This window comes from Solanum verrucosum, unplaced genomic scaffold, assembly GCF_900185275.1.
Source record: "Solanum verrucosum unplaced genomic scaffold, falcon-dt-bn FXZP01000230.1, whole genome shotgun sequence".
Taxonomy (NCBI): domain Eukaryota; kingdom Viridiplantae; phylum Streptophyta; class Magnoliopsida; order Solanales; family Solanaceae; genus Solanum; species Solanum verrucosum.
Genome location: NW_026019954.1, coordinates 2,496,200 through 2,522,055, shown reverse-complemented (window position 1 = coordinate 2,522,055; position 25,856 = coordinate 2,496,200). Strand labels below are relative to the sequence as shown.

Genomic DNA, 25,856 nt, shown 5'->3' with positions numbered 1-25,856 from the left:
TATATATACTTCATGGACAAAAAAAAGTCCCTAAATCAACACACAACATTAATAAAAGTGCATTCTACTATTTTCATTTGATTCGACAGAAAAAAATTGGTACATTTCTTATGCCTGATGGATCACAAAAACTGTTTTTTAAAATTTTAAAGTTGATCAAGACTGCCTGTTGTATGGATTATTCTTGCAAATTTACATGAATTGATTATTGGGTAAAACCTTTATAAGTGTTCTTTCCAATCAATACTATGTGCATTAGCACTTTTATGGGCCAAATTTTAGCCCATTCTGAAATTACACTTTGTCCAAGATTCATGATTTGTGGACAAGTAAACTTAAAGTTCATTTCTTGAAAAAAATAAAGATAATTAGAACTTTCTAACAAAAATGAAGAGATTCGATTTTGTCACACACACCTTTTTGAATCCAAAATTTTATGGGGAAAAATTTACGAGTTAATCAGTTTTCATCCTACTATTTAAGTTTTATCATTTTGAAAAATTATTTAATACAACAATATTCTACTACTATAATATTAAAGTTACCTGATACTTATTGAAAAATTATTTGTCATATCAACTCAAGTTAGACATGCCCCATATACTAATAATTTATATAACATTGATCATAATTTCGTCAAATAGACATACGTAGAAGAAAAAAAAACATGATATGAAGGAACAAATTAGATGTACGTAGTTCAATCCCCAAAATATAAATCTTATTGTCCCTTAATCAAAGTTGGAAAGTTGTTGATTCTAGGAGTATCAAATGGGTATGTTAGACCGAAATTGAGAGAGTTAAAATAGATTAAATTCATAAATGACTTGTACAAATTTATTTGGACTAAATTGGACTAGATTGAAATGAGCTAAAAATTTGGTTGGGTCATAATCCGCATAATCTTATATTTCCATAAATTAGATAAGCAACAAATATGAAGTTAAAAAAACAAAAGAATGACAACGAGCGTTACCTGTAATTGTATGTTTAATTGTTTATTATAAAAAAATATTATCAAGTTATGGATTAATGTGTATCATACAAAAAAAAATATATGGTGAAAGACGTGGAATAGGAGGTTGATGATGATAAGAGAGAGTTTATTGATATTAAAGCGTGAATTTTGGATGGTTTAACTTATTTAGGCTATTATGTAGAGATATGTGTATTTGAACGTATCTTTCCTAATATATAGTATTAAATTCATAAGTAGCGGTAGAATATGTAATTACTTGAAAGTATAGATAGAATTAATATATATGGTACTGCTAGTGATGTATATCTAAATACTTTTCCCTGTCCCATTTTATGTTGCACCCTTCCCTTTTTAGTTTGTTCCAAAAAGAATGTCAAATAACTATGATTAGACATAATTTAACTTAAAATTCCCTTTTTACTCTTAATGAAATGATTTTCAACTACACAAATATCTAAGGATTGTTTTAGGCCACAAGTTTTTTTTTTAAAATCTTTTTTTCTTAAACATCGTGTCAAGTCAAAAGGTGTCACATAAAATGGGATGGAGGGAGTAATAGATTTGGAAAAACTACATAATAGACATACTTCACTACCATATATATTAGTATTACTTATACTTTCAAAATATTACGTATTTTACCACTAATTAAGAGTTCCCTACGTATCTTACAGTAGTATACATATTTTTATTTTTTTTCAAATCCATTGTCACACCCCAAAATCGGATGTGATGGCACGTGCCCAAACCCCACCGGACACGGAAGCCTAACACCCAAAAACCCGACCATACAGAATTTATAAAACAAGAATAAGAAAGAAAGATAAGCGGAAGTCTTTAAATAAACTCAACATAACCCCAGAATTTGGTTGTCACATGTACAAACCTCTAATACAGAATCTGAATAAAATATACAAGTCTCATAAAAAAGTTCTAGAATAGAACAGAACAATAAATATATATAACTTGAGGGCACGTCTGGAATGAACCGCTACCTCTCAAGTAAGTCTGGAAGCTCTAATCTGAAGGTGAGTAATAAGTCGGATCTGATAGAGCTGTCAACCTACACAATTGTGTAGAGGCAAGGGTGAGTACCAAAAGCAACAGGTACTCGCAAGTAACACTAAACTAAGCTAAACTAGCAGCTACAAACAACTCCTTTCAATCCCAACCGAACCACCGAAACTTCATTCTAACAGCGAACCAACAACTTATACTACACAATTTATAATCAACAGATATATCCAACAGTGTCTCAACATCAACCTCATATCCTCATGTAAGAGCAAATAGATCATATATCACATGAAGAGGGGCAAATAGGAAAAATCCACATACCACAGACAAAGATGAAGTCAAATGCGATGCAAATGCAATAATGATGTCATGTAGTCGTGATGCATGTCTGTCCTAAGATACACATCTGTTGACGTAATCAGACCGCGCTGAATACTCAAATCAGAACCCATGGGGGCCACACATGGACCATGTATCACCGCCGAAACCAGATCCCATCGGCATCCAAATCGCTAGCCGGAGCTAGTCCATCTCATATATCTCTAGCCGGAGCTAGTCTCAACCGTGTCTCATATCCATCCATCCTCATATCAGTGTCTCAGAACTCATGCAACAGATAGTTCACACATGGGATGAATAATGAATATGCACATGTCATCAATCACAATCATTTCACGATCACATTATAGTATTACACATCATCTGTCTCAATCACAACCATATCACGACCACATCATAGTATTACACATCGTCTGTCTCAATCACAATCATATCACGACCACATCATAGCATTACACATCATCTGTCTCAACATCAATGTTTGTATCAATCATAGCCTATTCATGCTCTTCTATCCCCTCAATATCAGTTATCACATGACTTATTCAACAAATTCAAGTCACATATAACACATTTAGCTCGTTTTATTCCCTATCTTTCAATTACAACAATTTCAATCAACAAATAAAACTCATCCTCAATCCCCATTACTCCCCAACACAATTAGGAAAGTAGTCATGTATAGTCTAAGAGTTTAACAAAGTTTAGAAGTCACTTGCCTCAAAACACTTCAACTAGTAACTCAAATTTGAGTTTTACCCTTCCGAGCACGCTCCAAATCACCACAATCTATTCATAAATGGAATCTCACAATCAATACGAATCTAACAACACCAATATTGTGAAATTTGGAGAAAAGGGTAAAATGGTCAAAAAAATCTCGTTCCGAAAAATATTCTCGAAATCTGGAAATTTTTAGTGAAAAATGTTCCCCAAGAAATTTAGAATCCAATAGTGAAAACCGTTTCGAAAAAGGAGTTGAAATGAGTTCACAAACTCAAATTTTCTATTAAATTCGGATTAGGCAAAAACCCCCAAATTTTTCAGTTGAGATCTCAAATTTTGATGTTAAAATCCATAAATAATCGATGGAAATCAAAGATATAAGTTGGAAATAACTTACCCAATGAATTCCTTGCGAAAACCCACTTGAAATCACCTATTCTTGAGCTCTCAAAGTCTAAAAATGGAGAAATGGGTATTTTTCAAGTTGGGGGAAAATGGCTACTGTTTTTGGCTTTAAAAATAAGAAAAAAAGACTGCTGTTGCAGCTTAAAAAAAACACAGCAGCTGAAACAACAATAACACCAAAGTTTAAGTCCCCGTTGGACCCTCGGGATTCGTTCGGAATCTCGTGCACACAAACTAAATATGTACCCCCACTAAATTCGACGTTCCGGACTCAATGGAACCGTTGGAATTTGAATTCGAGGACTCCTTGACCCGAAATTCAATAAAATGCCAAGAAACTAGTTTAACGCCAAAAAAATTTGAAACTCAAACGGAGCGTCTAAAAATTCAACCAAGACTCATTTTAGACTTAGAATCGCCTCCCGAAACCAACGGTACTCTCGGAATTTCAATCTGAGCCTCGGAACCTCATATGTTGACCAAAGTCAACTCTTTATCAAAATTTCACAACTTTAGCAACTTAGGACCTCAATTCTTCGTTTCAACTCCAAATTCGACTCCGTAACTTCACACAGACCCGTTTCGACATTCTAAAACTGTCGGAATCGACGGAAATCCGATCCGAGTCCCGAAACTCCAAATGACTCGAAAAAGCACTTTTTAACCAACTTTAACTCATAAAAACTCAACTTCTCAAAAACTCAACTTTTTACCAACTTTTCCTCAAACCAACTTTACAACCACAAAACATGGGACTCGGGGCAACTACCGAAAGGGCAAAATAGTCATTTTCATGAAAAATTACCAAAATGACCTTTCGGGTCATTACATCCATCTGTGATGGAGGGGTTTAGGCGTAGCCCCAACCTGTGCATTGCTTCAAAAGATCACACTTACAAAAGAAGAGGGTGGATATTTGTCTAAGCCCCCTTGAGTTACATGGAGGATGTAGATTTCCTCTTTGTACAAGAAATGTCCCCTACTATTTGGAATGAAATAACCACATATGAAATTTGTCAAGGACAAATCATTTACAATGTAAATTCTGTTAGACATTAGAATACTAACTACAAAATATACTAAACTCTTGTTAAAGTCAACCATGATCAAAAGAGAAGGTTTTCGTTTGAGCTCTAATCCGAAAGGTTGGGAGCTCTTCAATTTCGTTCTTCATAAGTTTTTTAACTCTCATAGGAAGAGACAAAAACTCTGTGAAGAATGATCTTTGCATAGTATATACTCCCATATTTGCTAGATAATCTGCTATCATGTCACTTCTCTATAACAATGTTGAAAAGAGAAGGTGCCTTGTACCTTAAGGCTATGAATGTCTTCAATGATGTGCTTGATTTGCCATGGTGTTTTAGCTTTTCCATTAATCATATTAATAATTAACATGGAGTCAGATTCCACCAAAATGTTTGTAAATCCCTTATCTAGGCACCATTCGATACCAAAGAGAATTGCTTTAGCTTCAGACATATTGTTTGAGCATTCTCCAAAATATTCAGCATATGCCATAATCAAGTGGCCTCTCTCGTTCCTCAAAATGCCCCCACCTCCTGCCTTTCCTGGGTTGCCTTTACTGCAGCCGTCGGTGTTTAATTTATATTTTATTGGTTTAATCCATCTGATGTATCGAATGTCTAGTCTCGGCTTAAGTACTTCAATCTGTTGCCATGCTATATGCCATTCCCTGTCCAAGTTAAGACAAGGAAAATTAGAATTGATTAACAACTTTACCAAAGAAATTACCTGAGAGATAACTCTGAAGGGATTGCATTTGATTCCTTCATATCGATGATTGCATCTAGCCTTCCACAACTCCCAACATATGACAATAGGTGTGCATTGTTAAACAAAAGAATGAACTTTGTTTTTCGCATCAGACAGCCACCAGTTCATCAAAGTACTTCTAATGTTGTTGTGATTATCAATAATATCACTATGGATATTAAAATAATTCTAAACTTCCTCAACAAGTTCTCCATTTCTGAAAAGAAGGTTTGTGTCTTCTGTAGCATAGTTCTTACAACAAGAACATCTAGATGGTCCTGCGACACGAAATCGATGAAGAGCTTGATCAGTAGCCAATTTGTTCTTAAGAAGTCTAAGCATAAAGAAAGAGATTTTGAAAGGAATTTTGTGGTGCCAAATTTTTTCGGCAGTCAAAGTAGTATACCTTCCTTCCCTGAGAACTTTCCAAGTAGATTTGCAAGTGAAGAAACCATGAGTGTCAGGAGTCCATATCGGAAAGTCATCTTCTCCCTCATAGATGTTAATATTTTGGATTTGCTTAACCATATCCATAGGAAGAATACGGAGAAGCTTGTTTTCATCCCAAGTGTTGCCAATCATAAAGTTTGCAACTTTGAGTTTTTTGGATCTTCGAGTATGAGGAAAATGTTGTCCGAGATTACCGGTACCTAACCAATTATCCCACCAGAAAGAGCAATTTCCTTTGACAATTTTCCAAACTAAGTACTTCTCACAATCACTCCTTACATGAAGAATTCTTTTCCAGGTGTGAGACTGCCCTGAAACCCATTTTTTCTTCACTGGATGCGCTCTTGGGCAATATTTAGCTTCAAGAAAGTTCCTCCATAAGGTATTTCTAGTTCTAAAGCTCCACCAAACTTTAGCACTAAAGATATTGTTAATGTCTTGGATTGATTTGATTCCTATTCCACCCTCGTCAATGGGATAACAAAGTTTTTTCCAAGCAATCCAATGATGTTTCTTTTTTCCTTCAGTCTCACTCCAAAAGAAATTAGCAAACAACTTTTCAATCTGAGAAGTAGTTGTTTTTGGAAGATGTATCACTGAAAGCATATGAAAGGGCAATGATTGAAAGACTGCTTTTATCAAGACGACTCTACCCCCACAAGAAATCATCTTGCCTTGCCAACCTTGCAATCTACCAGTAATTTTAGAGATAAGACCATTAAAATACTTGACTCTTTGTCTACCAAAATAAATGGGACATCCCAAATACGTGAAAGGAAAGTTAGATTGAGAGAAACCAGTTATTCTCTTAATGTCATCTGTCAAAGACTCATGAGTATTTGGAGCTACTAGAAAACAAGACTTGTCTTTGTTGACGAATTGTCCAGAACATTTCTCGTAAACAGAAAGTTTATTCATCATAGCCATTAAAGACAGAGGATCCCCAGAAGAGAAAAGAATAGTGTCATTTGCGTAGCTGAGGTGAGTAAAAGAGGGACATCCTTTATCGACTGAGTAGGGAATGAAACTTTCACTTATGAGTTGCTCCATCAGTTTGGTCAAAAGTTCAGCTCCAATAATAAATAAAGAGGGTGACAAATGATCTCCTTGTTTAATTCCTCTTCCCGATTTGAAGAAACCATGTCTGCTTCCATTTATATTGATAGAGTACCAATTGTTTGCAAGAAGCCTTCATATCATATCAATCCAGTATTCAGAAAATCCAAACTGCCTGAGAACATGACATAAGAAAATCCAATCAACTCTGTCAATTGCTTTAGTCATGTCAAGTTTAATGATAACATTACCATTGACATTTGGATTCTTAATGTTGTGAACTAGCTCTTGAGTGAGCATGATGTTATCAGTGATAGATCTATCCCTCATGAATCATGTTTGATTCGGTGAGACCACTTTATGAATGACTTTAGATAGTCTTGTGCTCAGCATTTTGGATATGATCTTAGAGCTAAAATTGGTTAGACTTATTGGTCTCAAATCTGTAAATCTTTGAGGGTTTGGAGTCTTTGGAATTAGGATAAGACATGAATGAGTGAAAGATCTTGGAAGTGGAGTACCTGCAAAAAAATCACAAACCATGTTAAATAAATCAATCGAGATAATATCCCAACATTTTTGATAAAATATTCCTGATAAACCATCTGGTCCAGGAGCATTATCCGCACTTAGTGAGAATACTGCCTCTTTCAACTCAGTCATAGTAGGTAGGGAATCCAGTATATTATTGTCTTCTTCATTTATCACACATGGTAGACAATTTAGAATACTGAAATATTTGTGAGAATCCTCCTTACTGAATTGGGATTCAAAGAAATTTATTGCTTCCTTAGCAATTTCATCACTTCCTTCAATCCATGTGTTATCATCCTTTTTTATCTTTTGAGGACTAATCTTCTTCTCTTATTGTTCATGATGGTATGAAAAAATTTGGTATTAGAGTCACCATCTTGAAACCATTTCATACCAGCCTTTTATTTCCAAAAAGTTTCTTCATTCTTGATATGCATAATAAGTTGAGCATATGAGCAGTTGTAAGCCATTCTGTTGCTATCAGAATTGTTGGTCAAGCAAATTTCTTCTAAATCTGCAACCTCTTTTTCCATAGCTTTAGTGTTATCAAAAATGTTATCAACACTGTTTCTCGACCAATGAGATAACTTTTTGCATGTGTTTTTCAATTTCAAGTGGAAATTCCACATGGGTGATCCACTAGTATCTTCATTCCAGGCAGCCTTCACTGTTTCATTAAAACCAGGTTCTTGAGTCCATAGATTCAAGAATCTAAAATTTTTCTGATGAGTTTGATGAGAAGAGGATATAGAAATTAAGAGAGGGCAGTGATCAGATCCAGTCCTGATAAGATGGGTGACTGTGGTATCAACATACTTGAGTGATCATTCAGTATTTATTAATACTCTATCAAGTTTTTTCCAAGTTCTTTTTCCTTTTCCTCGACCATTACACCAAGTATAGATAGAACCAAGGAATCCAATATCTATCAAGGAGCAATCCATCATACAATTTATAAAAGGTATACTTTTATACATTCTATAAGAGTTACCCCCTTGTTTCTCCTCTGGAGTCAAAATAACATTAAAATCTCATGCGACCAGCCAAGGAAGAATCATGTTATTAGCAATGTATCTCAAATCATTCCAAAGTGGCTCCCTTAAATGATCCTTGCATTTTGCATATTTGACAGTCAATAGAATGGTTTCCTCAGGAGTAGTGATGCTACAGGTAACTTGTTGTTCTTTATCTTGAATAATGACACAATCATAGAGTTGATCACAAAAAATCCAAATCTTATTGTTACAGTTTGAGTAAGCGAAGCTGTAACCCTATCGCCTTTTAAATTTGTCAAGTTTGGGCCTTTTGCTAAAAGGTTCCATAATAGCAATGAAAACAAGATTGTGAAGTCTTTTAATTTGATTAGGTTTATCAAAGGCACCTTGACTGTTGATGCCTCTCACATTCCAAAAGATGGACTTAATCATCAAAATTGATTGAAAGTTGAGCTTTGATCCTGTGTTTTTTTCACAGGTTTTCTAATTCTACCTCCTCTGCCTCCTCTATTGAAATTGTCACCTCTAGTGTTTTGCGAACCTCTAGGTGAGAGATTCATTTTCCCTGATAAATCCTCAAAAGCTTTAGCGACTTCTGGTTCCTGTTGGATAGTACTAAAAGTATGAAATTGATTCTCGGCTTCTTCATCACTTGTTGAAGCATCATCATTATCCTTCACACTTTCATAACTATCATCACCGCTCTCTTAAATTTTCTCATTTTCTATTTCGGTATCTTCTTCTGTTTCTTCCTCTTCCTCAGAGGATTGATGCTCGTGGGTGTCTATAGCTTTGGTTGTGATTTTTTTGTTGTCGTGGGCTTTGTGTATTATTTTGGATTTGTCAGTGGATTTGGTTGTAGTTTGATTTGGCTGTGGGTTTTGTTGGTTGTGTCTAGTGATTTGGTTCTTTGCTTTGATTTTTGGTAGGACAGAGGTTTTTTTTTGTTTGGACAAAATTTGGTCAGTAGTGGAGCTGGCTTGCATCTGATCAATCGGATGCTTTTGAGGCTTTTTTATTTCGGTAGTATTTTTCTGTCTTGTATTGGTTTGATCATCCCAATTAACCTTTTTGTTGTCATTCTTATTTTTTTGCTAATTGCTCTTATGTTCGTTCTTTTTTGAAGTATCATCATTTTGCGTCTTGTGTTTATTGCCAGAGATATGAGTTTCTTCATCCAAAATCTTCTCCCCTTTATTTTGGTCTTGCTTTTCTTCTTGGAGTCTACTTGTTTCACCTTTTTCCGTTCTTTGTTGTTGCTCCCCTATTACAATATTGTTTGTTGTCTCATTTGTGGCGTTTTATCCTCTCCCTTCCACAAGAGGCAAAGTTTTTTTCTTTTGATCATGAGCATTGGGTTCACTGATGACCACCCTAACATTTTTCCTGTTTTGTTTCCCTTTCTTTCTGCTAACTTCCTGAAAGCCATCTTTAGTTTCTTGAGATTGAGATGTAGTAGTCTTTTTATTTTTCATTTGCTCTTCTCTCAATCTTTTTTCATTTTCACGATTTATCTTGGTTCTGCATTCCATTTCTGTGTGTCCCTGAAGTCTGCAATAAGCGCAGTAACTAGAAGCATCTTCATATTCAATTTCCAGCCATTCTCCATCTTCAGACCCATCCGGTCTTTTATATCCAAGCCAAATTTCCTCTTGTTTTGGTCTTAGGAGGTCAATCTCCACTTTGATTTTGGCTACATTTCCCCTAGATTTGGAAAAAGTGGCTTGATCTGGAGCAACTGCTATACCAATAGATTGTACCAATTTAGATAGGATATCCCATCTAAACAAGTGCCAAGGAAGTTTATGGATTAAAATCCCTATGGGGACAGTAGATGTTTCTTGCTCAGGTTTAAAATCAGGTGTCCATTTCATGACTTTCATAGTGTATGGACCAATATCAATAAAAGGCTTAAAGTAGATATACTTGAAATCTACTTCATTAGTAAAGTCCAGGTAAACACATCTGTAGTCATAGAAAGCAATTTTGACAGTACCTAACAGTTGAAATTGCCCAATGAAAAGTTTCCTTAGTTCCTTCATAGTTGGCTTTCCTTTAATGAACTTCCCCACAATGGTCCATTTGCAATCTTGAGCTAGGTTCTGAAGTAGTCTTCGGCTGAAAAATAAACTGCAGGTTTGCCCAAATGTGTTCCATGTTTAATGTCTACATGAGTTTTTTCCGGCAGTAGAGGATGTGAGCCTAGATTGAACAGCTGCTGCGAACGTGGGCTTTGAGGGTCCGCTGGGTTTCGATCTTTGACCTCCAGTAGCATTATTCATCGCACTTGATATCGAAATTTGTTGATTCAGATTTTGATTGATATGATCCTCAGTTGCTGGCTCGTTTGAATCAATATTTTTCTGAGTGAAATTTGGCTTTGGATTAGGATCGTGATTGTCGATTTTGTTAGAGGCATTTCCTTTATTGTAGTTTTTGACGGGTCGGTTGAAGTTAGTAGAGACCTTGAATTGATCGTCTCCTTTCTTTTTTTAGCATCCTCTGCAGTGTTGTTTACCTTGACCAGAGCTGATTGAAGAGCTTGCAAGAAATCTGGGTTGTTACGGGCAAGATTGATAAGCTCTTTATATTGATTTTCATCTGGGTTTCCTTGAGGAGTTTTCTGCTTGAGGGCAGATTTGAGGTTTAAATCCTCCAAATCTTTATTGGCCGTGATTTTGCTAGTTGGGATGGGCGGAGGATCTGGCGGGACTGTCGAATTTTGCCCGATTGGGTTCATCGGAATCAAAAAATGTTAGAGAGAAGTCAAAGAGAATTTTCATGTATTTTTCTACTAGATACACAAAAAGATAGGGAGAGGCGAGCGATATTCATATGTATCCGAGATACATGGGAGAGTGATGAGCAAGGATAGCAAGATTTGCATGTATCTCATATACATGGGGCTTCACTTGGATACAATGTATCTAGAATAAATTACATCTAAATTTGACTCCGTGTATCCAAGATACATGTATCTAGACACATCTGAATGCACCAAAATCTGGTAAGATACGTAATATTACAAACTAGAGTATATCTAATATTTCTGTAATTAGAAATAATTTAACTTTAAAATTTCAGTTTTATCCTTAATGAAATTATTCTCAATCACACAAGTATCTAATAATTGTTTCTGACCACAAATTTTTTTTAAAAAAATTTCTTTAACCGTGTCAAGTCAAAGTATGTCAGGGACGGAGGGAGTAATAGTTTTTGTTTCCATAGTTTTTCCATTGTTTTGGGCCTTGGAAGTTAGTGGGCTCAAAGGCCCAAATCCAATAAACTTGTGATTCAAAGATGGGAATTTGGTCAATTATGTGAAGTTAATGAATATGGACAGTAAAAGTGTGAAGATTCAGGACCTATAGTTTAGGAAAATTAATACCGCTAACCTCCAACAAATATAGTTGTTGCAACATACTCTTATTACTACTTCCTCCTTATATTTGTCCTCAAACAAGAAAAACACAAATTCATTTTCTCATTTCATTACCCTAAAATATTGTTTTTCTTGTTTACAAAACTCATCAAAAACAGCACTCAGAAGCCTTTTCCCCCTACACATGCATTCATCTTCTTCTTGTTAATTAACCAAACAAACTATTGAAAATTTGCAACATTTTCATACATTGAACCTAGTCATGATTTGAGATTGTTACTTTATTGGGATTTTTCAAAAGTGTACTTTTTCTGTTTTCTTGGAATTATTATTTGATGCCCAGAAGAAGTACGAGGACCATCAAAAGTGTCAACAAAAAGACTATGGTAGTTACTTTTAGTGTTTCTCTCTTTATATATCTGTCCTTTTCTTCATATCTTTTACTATTTGTGGGGTCTTGGGATCTGGATGGGTTCATTCGAACCCTAAAATTATACTGGTTATATTTGATTAAAATTATTTATATATATTAAATTTAACTTTTTTACTTAACTACGGTTAGACTGTGCGCACATACCTCACCCCCTATCTGTGGGGTAGAGTAGAGAGGTTGTTTTCAAAGAACTTTGGCTCAGGTGCACCTTTTATTGTTTTAATAATGTTATTAATTAATTAGCACCTTAATTTTACACTTTCTTTAGTTTCTTGTTTGTTTAATTAGCATATGTACTTATGTGTCATTTCACTATCAATGGTATAAAAGAAATGGAGGGTGGAATGAGGTTAGAATTTGGCTTTAGTCCTTTGAAAATGAAAAGAAAATGTAGAGTTATATTAATTTAATTGCACTAAATTGGGTTTTAGGATTATATTTTTATCAGATTCCTATTCTTGTTAAGAGTGAACTTTAGTGATTTTATTTTATTTTATTATATCCTTGTTTTGGAGTTGAGCATTTTTTTCCCCTCATAAAGCAAAGGACAAAGGTGGTTGGGATGGATAGTAGAGATGAAAAAAAGGAGTAATTTAAACATGCAATTAATAACTTGCAATGTAATTGTAGAGAATAGTTGTGTCACCAACAGAACTGTTTAGGGGTAATAGGATCCTCACATAGTTTAAGGGTGTTAAAGTTCAGGGGTAATAGGACCCTGACATAGTTTAGGTGTGTACTGATCTCGAAGTGATAAGGAATTGTGCTTAATTGCATATGCCATTAACCCTTTCCGCGAGTTGGTAAAACTTGATGCTCTAACTTTCTATAAGTGACAAAGCAAGAACTTTTTGAGGTACTCTATAGTACAAGAAGGTTTATATAGTAATATAGCTATCCTTAAGTTCCTGCATGCATGTAGTTTGAAATGGTATGTTGTATATGTCAAAAACAGAGAAGAACTGAAGAATGGGTCTCAATGATCCAAATACATAAGAGTACATCGGTACACAAGAGAAATAAGAGATGAAAGGAAGTAAAATATTCTACACTTAATGTAAATCCTATATAATATTCTACATTAAGTGTAATATCTAGAATATCTCTTACATATTTACCATATCGAGGATATCTTAGTGTAGATCCTACAAGATATTCTATGATATGTCCATCATGCTAACAGTATATAGTCAGTGATCCTTCTTTAGGGCCTTAATTTCCCCCCCCTGTCATGCATGTTTCTCTTATTAGTTGCTCTCAAGTTTTAGAGAATGTAGCACTGAATAATGCTAAGATTGGAGTATTTGTTTAGTAGTTGAGTAGAAGCCAATTAATTTGATCATCCAGCCTTTATGCGGCGTCAAATGCATTTGTTGATTTGGCTCAATAATAAGCTTGTAGTGAACATACAAATGTATTTTGTTGATTTGGCTCCATGACAAGCTTGTGTTGGAACTTAGTAGTTCCCCTACTGATGTATTAGAAATTATATTACCGCTGTCTTACAGGTGAATAAGTCCATTCTAATCTAAGATGGGTCTATCTAGCGTTGAGGCAATAGACGCAAAAGAAATGGACTACCGAAGTTTATCATCCTCGGAGCACCAACAACCACCATATATGCACAAGGTTGGAGTCCCACCGAAACAGAACCTATTCGATGAATTTAAGACTACTGTAAAGGAAACATTGTTTTCAGATGATCCTCTACGCCCCTTTAAGGATCAACCAAGGTCTCGGAAGTTTATCCTTGGTTTGCAGGCTGTATTTCCCATACTAGATTGGGGTAAAAGCTATAATGTTTCCAAATTCAGAGGTGATGTTATTGCTGGTCTGACTATTGCAAGTCTCTGCATTCCTCAGGTATAGAACATGCGCATATGACTTGTGTAAATCAATTGAAGAAGTTTGGACTTTTATTTTTGATGAGTTTGACCATATTGTAACTGGTTTAATAGGACATTGGATATGCAAAACTCGCAAACTTAGCTCCTCAGTATGGGCTATGTAAGTGTCCGGTTTCCTAGTTAGTTCATTTTAGTATAGTATTAAAAGAGCCTTTCTCATACATGTTTTTTCTTTACATTTGCCAGACTCCAGCTTCGTTCCACCTTTGGTTTATTCCTTCATGGGTAGCTCGAGAGATATAGCGATAGGACCTGTTGCTGTTGTATCACTTTTGCTAGGGTCTCTCCTAAGCAGTGAAATCGATCCAACGACAAATCCAATTGAATACCGGAGGCTTGCATTTACAGCTACCTTTTTTGCTGGCATTACCCAAGCTACTCTTGGAATCCTAAGGTATATAAGAATTTCTAAGATTAAGAGCTTTTAGTGTACACTGTACACCTTATATTTCGATTTTCTTCATATCATTTGATGCAATAACTTTTTGATTTTTTTCTTTTTTTCCTTTTTGACATGCTAACAGACAGCTTGCTATAACAATTGCTTTGCTTCCTTTTCAGATTGGGATTTTTAATAGACTTCCTATCACATGCTGCTATTGTTGGTTTCATGGGTGGAGCGGCCATTACAATTGCGCTCCAGCAACTTAAAGGTTTTCTGGGAATCAAGAAGTTTACTAAGGAAACTGATATCATTTCGGTGATGAAATCAGTATGCCGTTCAGCCCAGCATGGAGTAAGTTATCTTGTCCTTCAAGGCATCCTTTCTAAGAGGTTTTATCTTGCAGAAATGATAATAATAGCACCTTTTTTTTATAATCAACAAACTTGCAGTGGAACTGGCCAACGATTCTCATTGGAGCAATCTTTTTAACTTTACTTTTGTTCGCGAAGTACGCTGTAAGACTTCTAACTTTTGTCTGTCACTGAACCTAAAGTACTTGGTAGCTTCTTGTTGATTCTTAAATGACTTTGAAAATCAGGGAAAGAAGAACAAAAAGCTCTTTTGGATACCTGCAATTGCTCCTCTGATCTCTGTCATTCTTTCCACCTTCTTGGTCTACATAACCCATGCTGAAAAACAAGGAGTCGAGATTGTAAGTGCTTACTTTAGTTGCTTCGTGGCATTGTTTCTTTGTGTAGTCATTCAGCGTTGAGCATGATGAAATAATATTTCATGCAATTCTGTAATGACCTTACCAGGTGAGACACATTGAGAAAGGAATCAATCCTCCTTCGGTCAAGGAAATATATTTCACCGGTGATTATCTCCTAAAAGGAGTTAGGATTGGTATTGTAGCTGGAATGATTGCATTGACGGTAAGAAAATTGGTTAATTAAATTTTTTGAAATAGGTCACAACTTAGCTTCTTCTACTCAATTGCGATACTTCTATCTTCTCGTTCATAGGAAGCTGTTGCAATTGGAAGATCATTTGCTGCAAAGAAGGACTATCAGTTGGATGGAAACAAAGAAATGGTGGCACTTGGGACAATGAATGTCGTCGGCTCCATGACATCATGCTATGTGACAACAGGTAGAGAAAATGACTAAAGTACTAATAAAACATATAGTAATATTTTCCAATCGCTTCAAGTCAAATGTGGCTTGATCTGTTAATGTGTTTCATCATTATCTTATGTTTTATAATTAAGGCAAACAAATACTATGAGTACTTCATTTCTCTTGGCATTCTGTAACTAGTTGATCAATTCGCTCTTGCAGGTTCCTTCTCTCGTTCAGCAGTAAATTACATGGCTGGCTGCCAAACTGCAGTTTCCAACATTGTCATGTCTATTGTTGTGGTCCTGACATTGTTGTTCATAACCCCTCTTTTTGAGTACACTCCGAATGCAATCCTTTCTGCCATCATTATCTCTGCTGTCATTGGATTGGTAGACTATGAAGCAACGATTTTGATTTGGAAGATCGACAAATTTGATTTTGTTGCTTGCATGGGAGCATTTTTCGGTGTGGTTTTCGCCTCTGTTGAGATAGGTCTTATAATTGCTGTAAGTATTTCTCTCAGCAACGGTTAACAAATTCATTAGGGAAAGCCACGACAGTTCAATGATTGAATCTCGTTGTCTTTTTTATTAAATAGGTCTCAATATCATTTGCTAAGATTCTCCTCCAAGTCACAAGGCCACGAACAGCTCTTCTTGGCAAGATCCCTAGGACAAATGTATATAGGAACATTCAACAATACCCCGAGGCAACACAAGTTCCCGGTGTACTAATAGTGAGAGTTGATTCTGCTATCTACTTTTCAAATTCTAACTACATGAGAGAGAGGTAAGACATTATTTCTTCTATCTTCAATCGGAATTTCTATGATGTCTTTCAATTTTCAACTGAAAACATGAACTAATTTTGCTTTCATATTGGCGAAAAGAGTGTCTATTTCATGAGAATGAACTTGTTTTCCAGGATATTGAGATGGCTAACGGATGAAGACGAGCAACTAGAATCAGTTAACCAACCTAAAATTCAGTTCTTGATAGTTGACATGTCGCGTAAGTGGAGAAAATGGTTACCTTTGTCTTTAAAAATCCCAACTAAATATGATAACTGTAGAAGCAAATAACACTCATCTCGTATTTCTTTTCCCTTACTCTTTGCAGCTGTGACTGACATTGACACTAGCGGTATCCATGCCTTTGAAGAGTTGCACAGAAGCCTACATAAGAGAGAAGTTCAGGTAATTTTCATAAACCTGATAACCTAATCAACCCCAAACATAGTATCTGAACTCAAACATGTGTGTGCTTGTACGTGTGTGAACAGCTAGTTCTCTCGAATCCTGGAAGAGTAGTGATTGACAAGCTGCATGCATCTGATTTCATGAGTCAAATTGGCGAGGACAAGATCTTTCTCACTGTAGGAGATGCTGTCCTGACCTGTTCCGCAAAGTCCCCTGCAGAAGTAGTCTGAAGTTGTAACGTGTAAATGCAAGCTATGCTTGGATGTCCAGGCATTACATGGCCGAGAGAAGTAGTCTAACATCGACTTGGAGATAAAAAAAATCAACTTGCATATACTTGTTAAATGTAGAGTGAATAAGCCAATTGTGGTTATAAAGCTGCTGTTGGGTTGTTGGTTGAATAAGCCAAAGATTTGTTAGCTACCTTTTGGATTGTATAGTTCAAAACTTTCTTCTCAATGACGGTTTTGCTGAAATTAAGCAATGTTGAACTTACCAGGAATTTATGTATGTGATTTCAGTATGACATTCACCAAAAAAAAAGTAATAAAGAGGTATATGTGTTTGTGTATCTATGAATCAATTAGCTTGTATGAATCCTTTGTAAAGCTGAGAGGTGTCAAAATTAGTCCATAAAAATATATTTCATTCAACTCACCCAAGTTTGGATGGGTTATTGACCTGCTCATTTATTAGCTTAATCCATCAAAAATTGAACTAAGAAGTAGGAATACATGCTTGTGTTTTTTATATACATATTGACTGTCTATACAATATAGTATTGTGTGTCCAAAGTTATTACCCGAAAAGTGAGCCGTAAAGAGCAATTGGGGGTCTAATAGATAAAAGAGTGACAAGTTTTAATTAAAAAATTTAACGTTATGAGCAATTGAAATCCAATAGATGGAAAAGAAGACAAATTTAAGGCATTTTAATTGATCAACGATATTTCTTGACCCTTTTTATGAATGAAAATTGTATTAAAGTTATGAACAACACAAAATTTTGTCTAATTAATGTAAAACTTATGATTACTGTTTGGTCACGTGCAAAACATGTGATTGAAAATGAAAGGTTTATCATCAAGAAAGAAAATCACAAGGGGTTTATCAAAGCCCCCAAAAATGGCTTTGCTACCTGCACTCCGCCATCTCTTCACCCACTTACGTTCCCCTTTCCCCCCACCAGCCACTTCCATAGCCTTCTCCATCTGCCCAAAATTGTCAATCCCAATTCACACAGCACTCTCTTCTCTCTTCCCTCTTTCTTCTTCTCAACCCACTACTAAAACTCATGCTATTTCTAAAGGTAACTCCTTTCATCTTCCTGCTTACTCATTTTTTGCTTAGGAGAATTGGTTTTATAATGTTTATGTTTCAACCTATTCATTGAATATAGTACTCTAGTGTTGAAAGAATTGTTTTTTACTGCTAAAGGTTCAATCTTTTTATTGCATATAGTACTCTAGTGTTGAAAAAATGGGTTTTAGTGCTAAAAATCCAATCTTGCTATTGAAGTAAATGCTGTGGTGCTGAAAGAATTTTTTTTTGGTGCTAAAGATTCAATCTTTTTATTGCATGTAGTACTCTAGTGTTGAAAGAATTGATTTTTAGTGCTAAAAGTTCAATCTTGCTATTACAGAGAATACTGTAGTGCTGAAAGAATTGTCTTTTGGTGCTAAAGATTCAATCTTTTAATTACAGAGAATAATGTGGTTCTAAAAGAACTGGGGTTTAATGCTAAAGTTTCAATTTTTCTGTTGCAAAGAATACTGTGGTGCTGAAAGAGTTGTTTTTGACTTCTAAAGATCCAATATGTTTATTGCAGAGAGTACTCTAGTACTGAAAATAAATGGTTTTTGGTGCTAAAATCTCAACCTTTCTGTTGCAGAGAATACTATGGTGCTGAAAGAATTGTTTTTCACTGATAATATTTTGATCTTTTTATAGCAGAGAATAATGTGGTTGTAAAAGAATTGGGTTTTAATGCTTAAGTTTCAATTTTTCTTTTATTGTATAGAATACTCTGGTGCTGAAAGAATTGATTTGAATGCTTAAGTTTCAATGTTTTTTATTTATTTTTATTGCAGAGAGTACTCTGGTGCTGAAACAAGATGAGAGGTTATTGGGGTCTGGTACAGTGAGCCCTCTTGACCCAGCTGTTAATACTAGCACCATTGCTGCTATTGTCACTTCTTTGGGTGGTCCAGCAGCTGCAGTTGGGATTATTCGGTTATCTGGTCCTTCTGCAGTGCCTATAGTTGGTCGTGTATTTCATCCCAAGGTGAAAAAGAAGAAAAGGAGTTCTTCAGAGTGGAGACCTAGTAGCCATGTTGTAGAGTATGGTTTTGTTTCTGACTCTCATGGGAATGTGATTGATGAGGTTTAATTTGAAACTCTAGATTTTCCCTTCTGGTTGGTGCATTTGTGCTTTAGATTTGACATGTGAATTATACTACATTGGAGATTTTAAGAGTTTGCTGCTGTTGTTACTTCATATCTGAATTAAGCCTTTGCGACATCTTCTTACTATATCTAGTACTTTTATCTGTTCTTATTAAGTTCATACCTGTGGGGAATTGGTTCTTCCTTTAATTCTATTATAACCCCGTAGATAATGTGAATGTAAAGGTGTCTATAGAATGGAAAGGGAGAGTCTGTTTCAGGTCATTTCTAGTGGCTTCTGCCTTTACCTTGAAGAAATAACTAGACGCTAAAATAATTAATATATTGGAGGTCATTGTCAATAGTTTTATTCTTCTTCTTCTTCTTCTATCTCTTTCTCTCTAAATTCCTTTTTCTTTTTCTTGCTTAGGTTCTGGTGGTTCCTATGCTGGCTCCAAAGTCATACACTAGAGAAGATGTGATAGAGCTTCAGTGTCATGGAAGTGAAGTGTGTCTTCAACGTGTTTTGAGGGCATGTCTGGAGGCTGGTGCGAAGCTCGCAGAACCAGGTTAGCTTCATCCTTGTATTCTTTAATTGACTGTTTTCATGTCTATAACCTGCAGCAGCTACGGTTTTGATGAGAATCGGTCTCTATAGTTAGAAAACTGTTGTGAAGATTCATTTGTCTGTACATCAGTACATCATTCTATAGTTCCGTTGCATTGACTTGTCAAAGCTTTAGTTACTAGGCCAATTCACAGCAACTGTCTCCTTTTTCTGTGCAGCCATAGAATAGGTGAGAATCTTTCTTCTCCAACTTACCTCTTTTTATGTTTCACTTTTACTAGGTGAGTTCACTCTGCGCGCCTTCTTAAATGGTCGTTTGGATCTTTCTCAAGCTGAGAATGTGGAAAAGTTAATATCAGCAAAGTCAGTGGCTGCTGCAGATGCTGCATTGGCAGGAATAGAGGTGTTCAGCTGTATAAAAACACTTTTTAATTACAAGAATTGTTGACCCTTCTAGAAAGAAAAGAGCTGTTGACGCTTCGATACATTAATAATGGCACAGATTCAGCACTAAGTTTTATTTTGTTTGCCTTTTATCCTAATGCTGGGGAATGATGCTGAATGATGTGTTCCTTTTGTCAGGGTGGGTTTTCTTCTTTGGTCAAATCACTAAGAACTCAGTGTATGGAGTTGCTAACTGAAATTGAGGCTCGTCTCGACTTCGATGACGAGATGCCACCCCTTGATCTGAATCTTATCATGGACAAAATATATGGGATGCTGCATGATCTGGATAATGCGCTGGAAACTGCCAACTATGACAAGCTTCTGCAGTCAGGACTACAGGTTTTATATTTCACTGAGACTGATCAAAATCTTATAAAAGGCTAGTGGACTTTTTTCCTGAGAACTAATTAACAAAGCAAGAAGGAGAAAGGAACAAAGGACTGATGTCTTAAATTTGTCATTGAATTTGAGAATAACTTAAAGCACATCTAGCTATTTAGCTGGCTGTCCAAAAATGGATTTTTTTATGTTTCCCTGCTTTGAACTAATTAAGATAACATGATTTTCAATGAATATCTTGCAGATTGCAATTGTTGGTCGACCAAATGTTGGGAAATCAAGCCTTCTTAATGCATGGAGCAAAGTATGTTCCACCAATATACCCATTATTTACCATCTCATCAATGATCCTTGTAATAATAATTTTTCTGAATAGTTATCACTACTCTTAACAGTGGCATAAACTTTTAACTGAGCAACTAAATCTGAAACAAAATGTAGACCAGTAAATAGAAATCCCACCTGTAATTGGAAACATATACTAAGAAGTTCCATGCCATGGCCAGCTCCCAGTTCTTATAATTTGCATAGGATGTGACTTGCACCTTTAGCTCTAGTTGAGACATTTCCAGGGATCCATTGAAGAACACTTTCATCACTTTGCTTAGTGCTAAGACCAAATTGTTCCTTCTGGTATAGAAAGTATATATGGATTTGAATCGCTAGTTTCACAATCTAAATTATATACTAGCCAGCAATAGGTTATGCTAGACTCAAGTTATCACGATGAATTTATCTACGAGCCACAATTCATAACCTCTTCCCAAACCTGCAACTGTAGGACTGTTAAAAAAATAATGAGCCATTTCAATCCCCTAATTTATAATTGTCTACCTTAAATTGTCGCATAATATAAAATAATTTGTGTCCTTAATGGTGCATAGTATTTTCCTCTACCAGTATTGTAACTCTTATTGTGTTCCACTTGCTTCTATGAACTTATAAACATGTTTGTTGATCTTTACTCTATCAAACCCCTACTACTACTCTAACAAGCACAAAAAAAATTATAGAATGTGTTTCATGACAAATATTTTCCTCAAAAATATGAAGTCATAATAAGCATACTCCCCATTCTTTAGAATTTCTCTAGTCTTAAAGTGTCTGCTTCTTGTGTTATTATCTTGCTGTCATTCCTAATCACGTGCCTTCTATTAGCGTGCAGACTGATAGAGCAATAGTTACAAATATTGCTGGTACTACACGGGATGTTGTAGAAGCCAGTGTTTCTGTTCGTGGTGTTCCTGTAACACTTCTTGATACTGCAGGAATCAGGGAGACTGATGATGTTGTGGAAAAAATTGGTAAGACCTTTTTATTTGCCAAGTTTATATCATTTCGAATGTTGACTGAAGCTTGCCATTTATCTGTTGAACTTTTGGTCATTGAACAGATAAAATATTTAATGAACCAGATCTTTTAAATTTTTCTTAGAAGGAATGAACCAAATCGTATTTACCCTTGAAAGGCGATTTATCAGCTCTTATACACACAGTGTGATGGCTCAATACTTCTTATGCATTTAAGTGTATTTCTTTCGTTGCTACATTGATTTTCTCATTTAACTTGTGGCATTTAGCATTTATTTAGATTGGAAACCTAACTTCATTTTTAGAGTTTGCTCATGATTGTGTCTCCAAAGAATTGCATCTGTCCAAACTGTATGCACTTGTCAGAGTTATCATTGACCTTGCATAAACATTCTTTTGTTTAATCTCCAGTCAGTTTTTGGTGAACGTAGTCACCACCCAATGATGGTTCCTTGTTATGTCACCTCAGCATTGTATTTCTTGAATTCCAATTATTGACATCATTTCCTGGTCTCCTTTTTTCCATCGATGAAATTAGAGATGAACTAGATGTGTTAAGTTTCTGTATTTGATTTTCCTAGCATTCTATTCACAGGTGTGGAAAGATCTGAAGCTGTTGCCAGAAATGCTGATGTCGTAATAATGACCATAAGTGCAGCAGAGGGCTGGACACCGGAGGATACAAAGCTCCTTGAGAGAATCCAAACGAATCAGGTCTAGACGCTATTCCATTCATGTTATTGTTAACTTTGAATATGAAATAGTATCTGTACGAAGTATTTGTTTCTTCCCTAATCTAAACTTTTATAATTTGTTATCCGTTAAGTTGAACAAAGATATTCTTGCTTTATTTCGTCTTTTTATCATTGTTCCATTAATTTGAGTTTGTCAAAGTAAGTCTAGTATGAATATTTTTTTCATCTGCTGGAAGTTAGTGTGCTCTATATATTATGCAGCCAATGAAGATCTAAAGTTATCATTTGTAAGCTGGAGACTATTAGTGCCTTCCTAAACTTAAGAGTCACCTAAAGAGGGGACATGGAGAATGGGAGTATGTACAGTTAAAAAAAGTTCCTCAGTTCAGTGTTTGAGTTGCTGCAAGTGGGAATTGCATTTTGAAGTAGAAATCTGTTATAAGAAAATAATGAAACAGGATGAGCTATATTTTGTTAAGTTCAAATTTAAGCAAGAAGTGTGTACTATAATGCGATGTCTTCAAGGAATAAGAAAGATGCAAGGTGTTTCATTCTGAATTTAATAAAAAAGTATTTACATTGTTGAATAACAAATTAAAAAAGAAATGGAACTGAGAAGAGGAGATTATGGAAGATTTCGGTATTTTTTCAAATTATTTGGGAGCTCTGCCGGAGATGAAGGGAGAAAGTAGACCAAAAGAACAGTTTAGTGCTCATATTGAATGGCCTTTGTACTTTATATGCTAGTTCTTAATATCATACAAGTTTTTGCTCTGCCCCCACACCTGAAATAAGGGCTTAGGCAAATGAGACCCCTTTCCGCATATTGGTATCCAACTTGGACCCCAGTATGTAAGACAGACCAAGGCTATTAACGGAATCTATGGTTACTTATATCACATGCCCTATAGAGTTGTAGTAGCAGTCTAACAGAAATGTGTTGAAAAACTTGGTTCTGATTGAATTAACATCTGCTTCTTTGAAGTAAGAAGTTTGTGATTTGTGTCTGGAGAACTCCATATTTCTTCATAGAACAGATTGGCATGGAAAAATTTACTCGTATTCCTTTATCATGGAACTTATAGGATAAAGTTTCTTAGCTTTTGTTTTCCATTATTGTTAGACAGCTGCAGTTGATTCTTGTTTCTGCAGTGCTGTTATTGTTTTCTATTATTAGGAGAAACATTTGACATTTAGTTTATTCCTGTAGTTTCAGACTGCGTTGGGATGTAGCTCTCCATTGATTCTGGTAATCAACAAAATAGACTGTGCTCTGTCTGACTCTAATGAATGGGTTAATACATGTGGCTTCTCCTTCAACAAGCACATTCCAACGTGTGCTGTCAATGGTCAAGGGATTCAAGAACTTGAGGCAGCAATAATAGAAATTATGGGTCTCAATAAGATTCCTGTCGGTGGTCGCAGATGGACAGTCAACCAGGTTAGCTTCCAGATCTGCTTTTTCTCTCTCAGAGTCCATAATGTAGAGCCGTGTTGTGACATTGTTACATAAACGTGTGCTTGTAAAAGCGAACAGACAATGGCTTAACTCTATGTAAAAGGAAAAAAGGAGAATGCTGATTAATTGCTAGATAGCTCTGATGTTAATCTTCTTAGGATTGTTGAACCTTCTATCAGGAGTGATTATAACAAAAAGTAGAAGTGATCTTCAGACTCGATCCTTGAAAGGAAATCAAAATTCTCATTCTCTTCCTGTTGTAATACTCTACCGTCTAGCATTTTCACCCAAAAAGAAAAAAGGGAACAGGAAGATGAGTGAATAATGAAATGACTAATGAGAGTTAGTAACTGAAACATTCTCTTGCTTACATCTTTATCTGTATCCTTTCTTAAACACAAGTAAATGGATTTGTAAGGTTACAAATAGATAGGCTGTTTGTTTCCATTGATTCTTTGCAAAGTTATCTAACTATTCGCCACTTAATGCTTCTCAACATCTAATCTAACTCATGTCATTATAGAAGATTTTTCTTATTGTATATGTCTCTTTGCAAAGCTATGGTGATGCTTTTTATTCTCACCAAGTTTAAAACTATTAAGAGAGTCCTCCATATTATGTGTTGGAGTCCTCCCAACTCTAGGCACAGCAATCTAGTGATTTTGTCTGTTTGCCTCCAAGTGTCTTGCCCCATGTCCAACCTAACTTGCCTACTAAGAAACTTGGAATTGCTTGGGAAATTTGCCAACCTGAATCACTAGTTGCCCTGGGAATTTATTATTTATAATCTAAGAGAGATATTATAGCCCACTTTTAAAGCCGTGCACTGTTGTTCCATTTCAAATTTTGGGTTGAGTTCCTATATTGCCCTTTCTGCCTATGATCGAAAGATTATTGTTTGGGTAATGAACTAGCCATCTCACTGCAACCTTAAGAGTATTGTATCTTTACTCTTCACTAAAAGTACTGTGTTTTTTTTTTTATTTGTTTGTCAGCCTCTACGAAGTCATCTTTTTACTCATAATTTCATGGCTTTAGTAAGAAATGAAATTCTTCCCTAACGACAGTTTTATCCGGTTTTATAATTTTCCAGAGACAATGTGAGCAGCTTATTCGAACGAAGGAGGCTTTCGTGAGGTTGAAATTGTCAATTGAGGAAGATATGCCCTTTGATTTCTGGACAATAGACCTTAGAGAAGCTGCTTTGGCCCTTGGACAAATAAGTGGAGAAGACATCTCTGAAGAAATATTGTCCAACATCTTTGGTAAATTTTGTATTGGGAAATAATACATCTAAAATTTCACTACTACTATGTATTTGACTATTTCAACAAACCACACGTATCAATTATCGATACATGCACAATACGTTCATTCTGTATGAAAAAACTCTAAAATTGATAGTGTGAAATTGTCTCTGAGATGGCACTGAGTCTTAACTTTATTGTTGTAACTTTCCTTGAGGGAAAAATGTACATCATTTGATGTTATAAGTTACAAGAATTAGAAAACAAAATGTTAGACATTAGCCGGAATGGCCGGCAATATGTAAAACAAAGAGGCATGTAAGATATGTATATAAGGCCAAATTATCAAATAGAAAGTAGGCAATTTATATGTTAAGTTTGTAAATATGTGTTTCAATGTGAAAAAAGAATTGACAAAGGAAGAATTGAAAGAGAGGAAGAAGAAAAAGAAGGAAAAGATAAGGAAAGAAGAGGAAAAGAAAGAAAAGGAAGAAGAAGAGGAGGAAAAAGAAGAGAGAAAAAGGAAAAAAAAGGAGAAAAAGAAACTCAAGGAAAAGAAAGAAAAAGATAAGCAAAAAGCCAAGAAGAAAAAATGATTAATTCATTTCCTTTGAAATCTTGAAAGCGGTTACTCCTGTCCTGTCGATGAATTTCATTTATAGTTGTCTATGTTAGTAACATAGTCATAACGATTTTGTTTTACT

General features: G+C 35.4%; 2 protein-coding genes across 3 annotated transcripts; both read left to right on the top strand.

Moving 5' to 3' along the window:
• The first annotated feature begins 11,951 nt into the window (after positions 1 to 11,951).
• LOC125814253 (sulfate transporter 1.3-like) lies at positions 11,952 to 16,991 on the top strand. Its single transcript, XM_049493716.1, has 14 exons — positions 11,952 to 12,045; positions 13,601 to 13,955; positions 14,051 to 14,099; positions 14,186 to 14,393; positions 14,561 to 14,735; positions 14,834 to 14,899; positions 14,983 to 15,096; positions 15,203 to 15,319; positions 15,410 to 15,536; positions 15,725 to 16,011; positions 16,104 to 16,294; positions 16,430 to 16,515; positions 16,624 to 16,700; positions 16,787 to 16,991. The coding sequence occupies exons 2-14, from the start codon at positions 13,626 to 13,628 to the stop codon at positions 16,931 to 16,933; spliced, it is 1,974 nt and encodes a 657-aa protein (XP_049349673.1). The 5' UTR covers positions 11,952 to 12,045; positions 13,601 to 13,625; the 3' UTR covers positions 16,934 to 16,991.
• A 693-nt stretch (positions 16,992 to 17,684) lies between these two features.
• Positions 17,685 to 25,212, top strand: LOC125814246 (uncharacterized). Of its 2 annotated transcripts, none has more exons than XM_049493708.1 (10): positions 17,685 to 18,011; positions 18,793 to 19,085; positions 19,518 to 19,656; positions 19,937 to 20,058; positions 20,238 to 20,441; positions 20,686 to 20,745; positions 21,607 to 21,745; positions 22,347 to 22,465; positions 23,663 to 23,887; positions 24,999 to 25,212. In XM_049493708.1, exons 1-10 carry the CDS (start codon positions 17,771 to 17,773, stop codon positions 25,191 to 25,193), a joined length of 1,737 nt encoding a protein of 578 aa, XP_049349665.1. In that variant the 5' UTR covers positions 17,685 to 17,770; the 3' UTR covers positions 25,194 to 25,212. The 2 variants fall into 2 exon arrangements, with proteins under 2 accessions (XP_049349665.1, XP_049349664.1); XM_049493707.1 differs by having other exon boundaries at positions 23,657 to 23,887.
• The last annotated feature ends 644 nt before the right edge of the window (positions 25,213 to 25,856 follow it).

Coding starts and splice junctions, on each gene's coding strand:
- LOC125814246 (XM_049493707.1), top strand. CDS start 17,771: ATGAAAGGTTTATCATCAAGAAAGAAAATCACAAGGGGTTTATCAAAG. Junction 19,086..19,517: donor ATGGGAATGTGATTGATGAG/GTTTAATTTGAA, acceptor TTTCTTGCTTAG/GTTCTGGTGGTTCCTATGCT. Junction 20,442..20,685: donor TTCTGCAGTCAGGACTACAG/GTTTTATATTTC, acceptor AATATCTTGCAG/ATTGCAATTGTTGGTCGACC.
- LOC125814253 (XM_049493716.1), top strand. CDS start 13,626: ATGGGTCTATCTAGCGTTGAGGCAATAGACGCAAAAGAAATGGACTAC. Junction 14,100..14,185: donor AGCTCCTCAGTATGGGCTAT/GTAAGTGTCCGG, acceptor TACATTTGCCAG/ACTCCAGCTTCGTTCCACCT. Junction 16,701..16,786: donor TACATAAGAGAGAAGTTCAG/GTAATTTTCATA, acceptor GTGTGTGAACAG/CTAGTTCTCTCGAATCCTGG.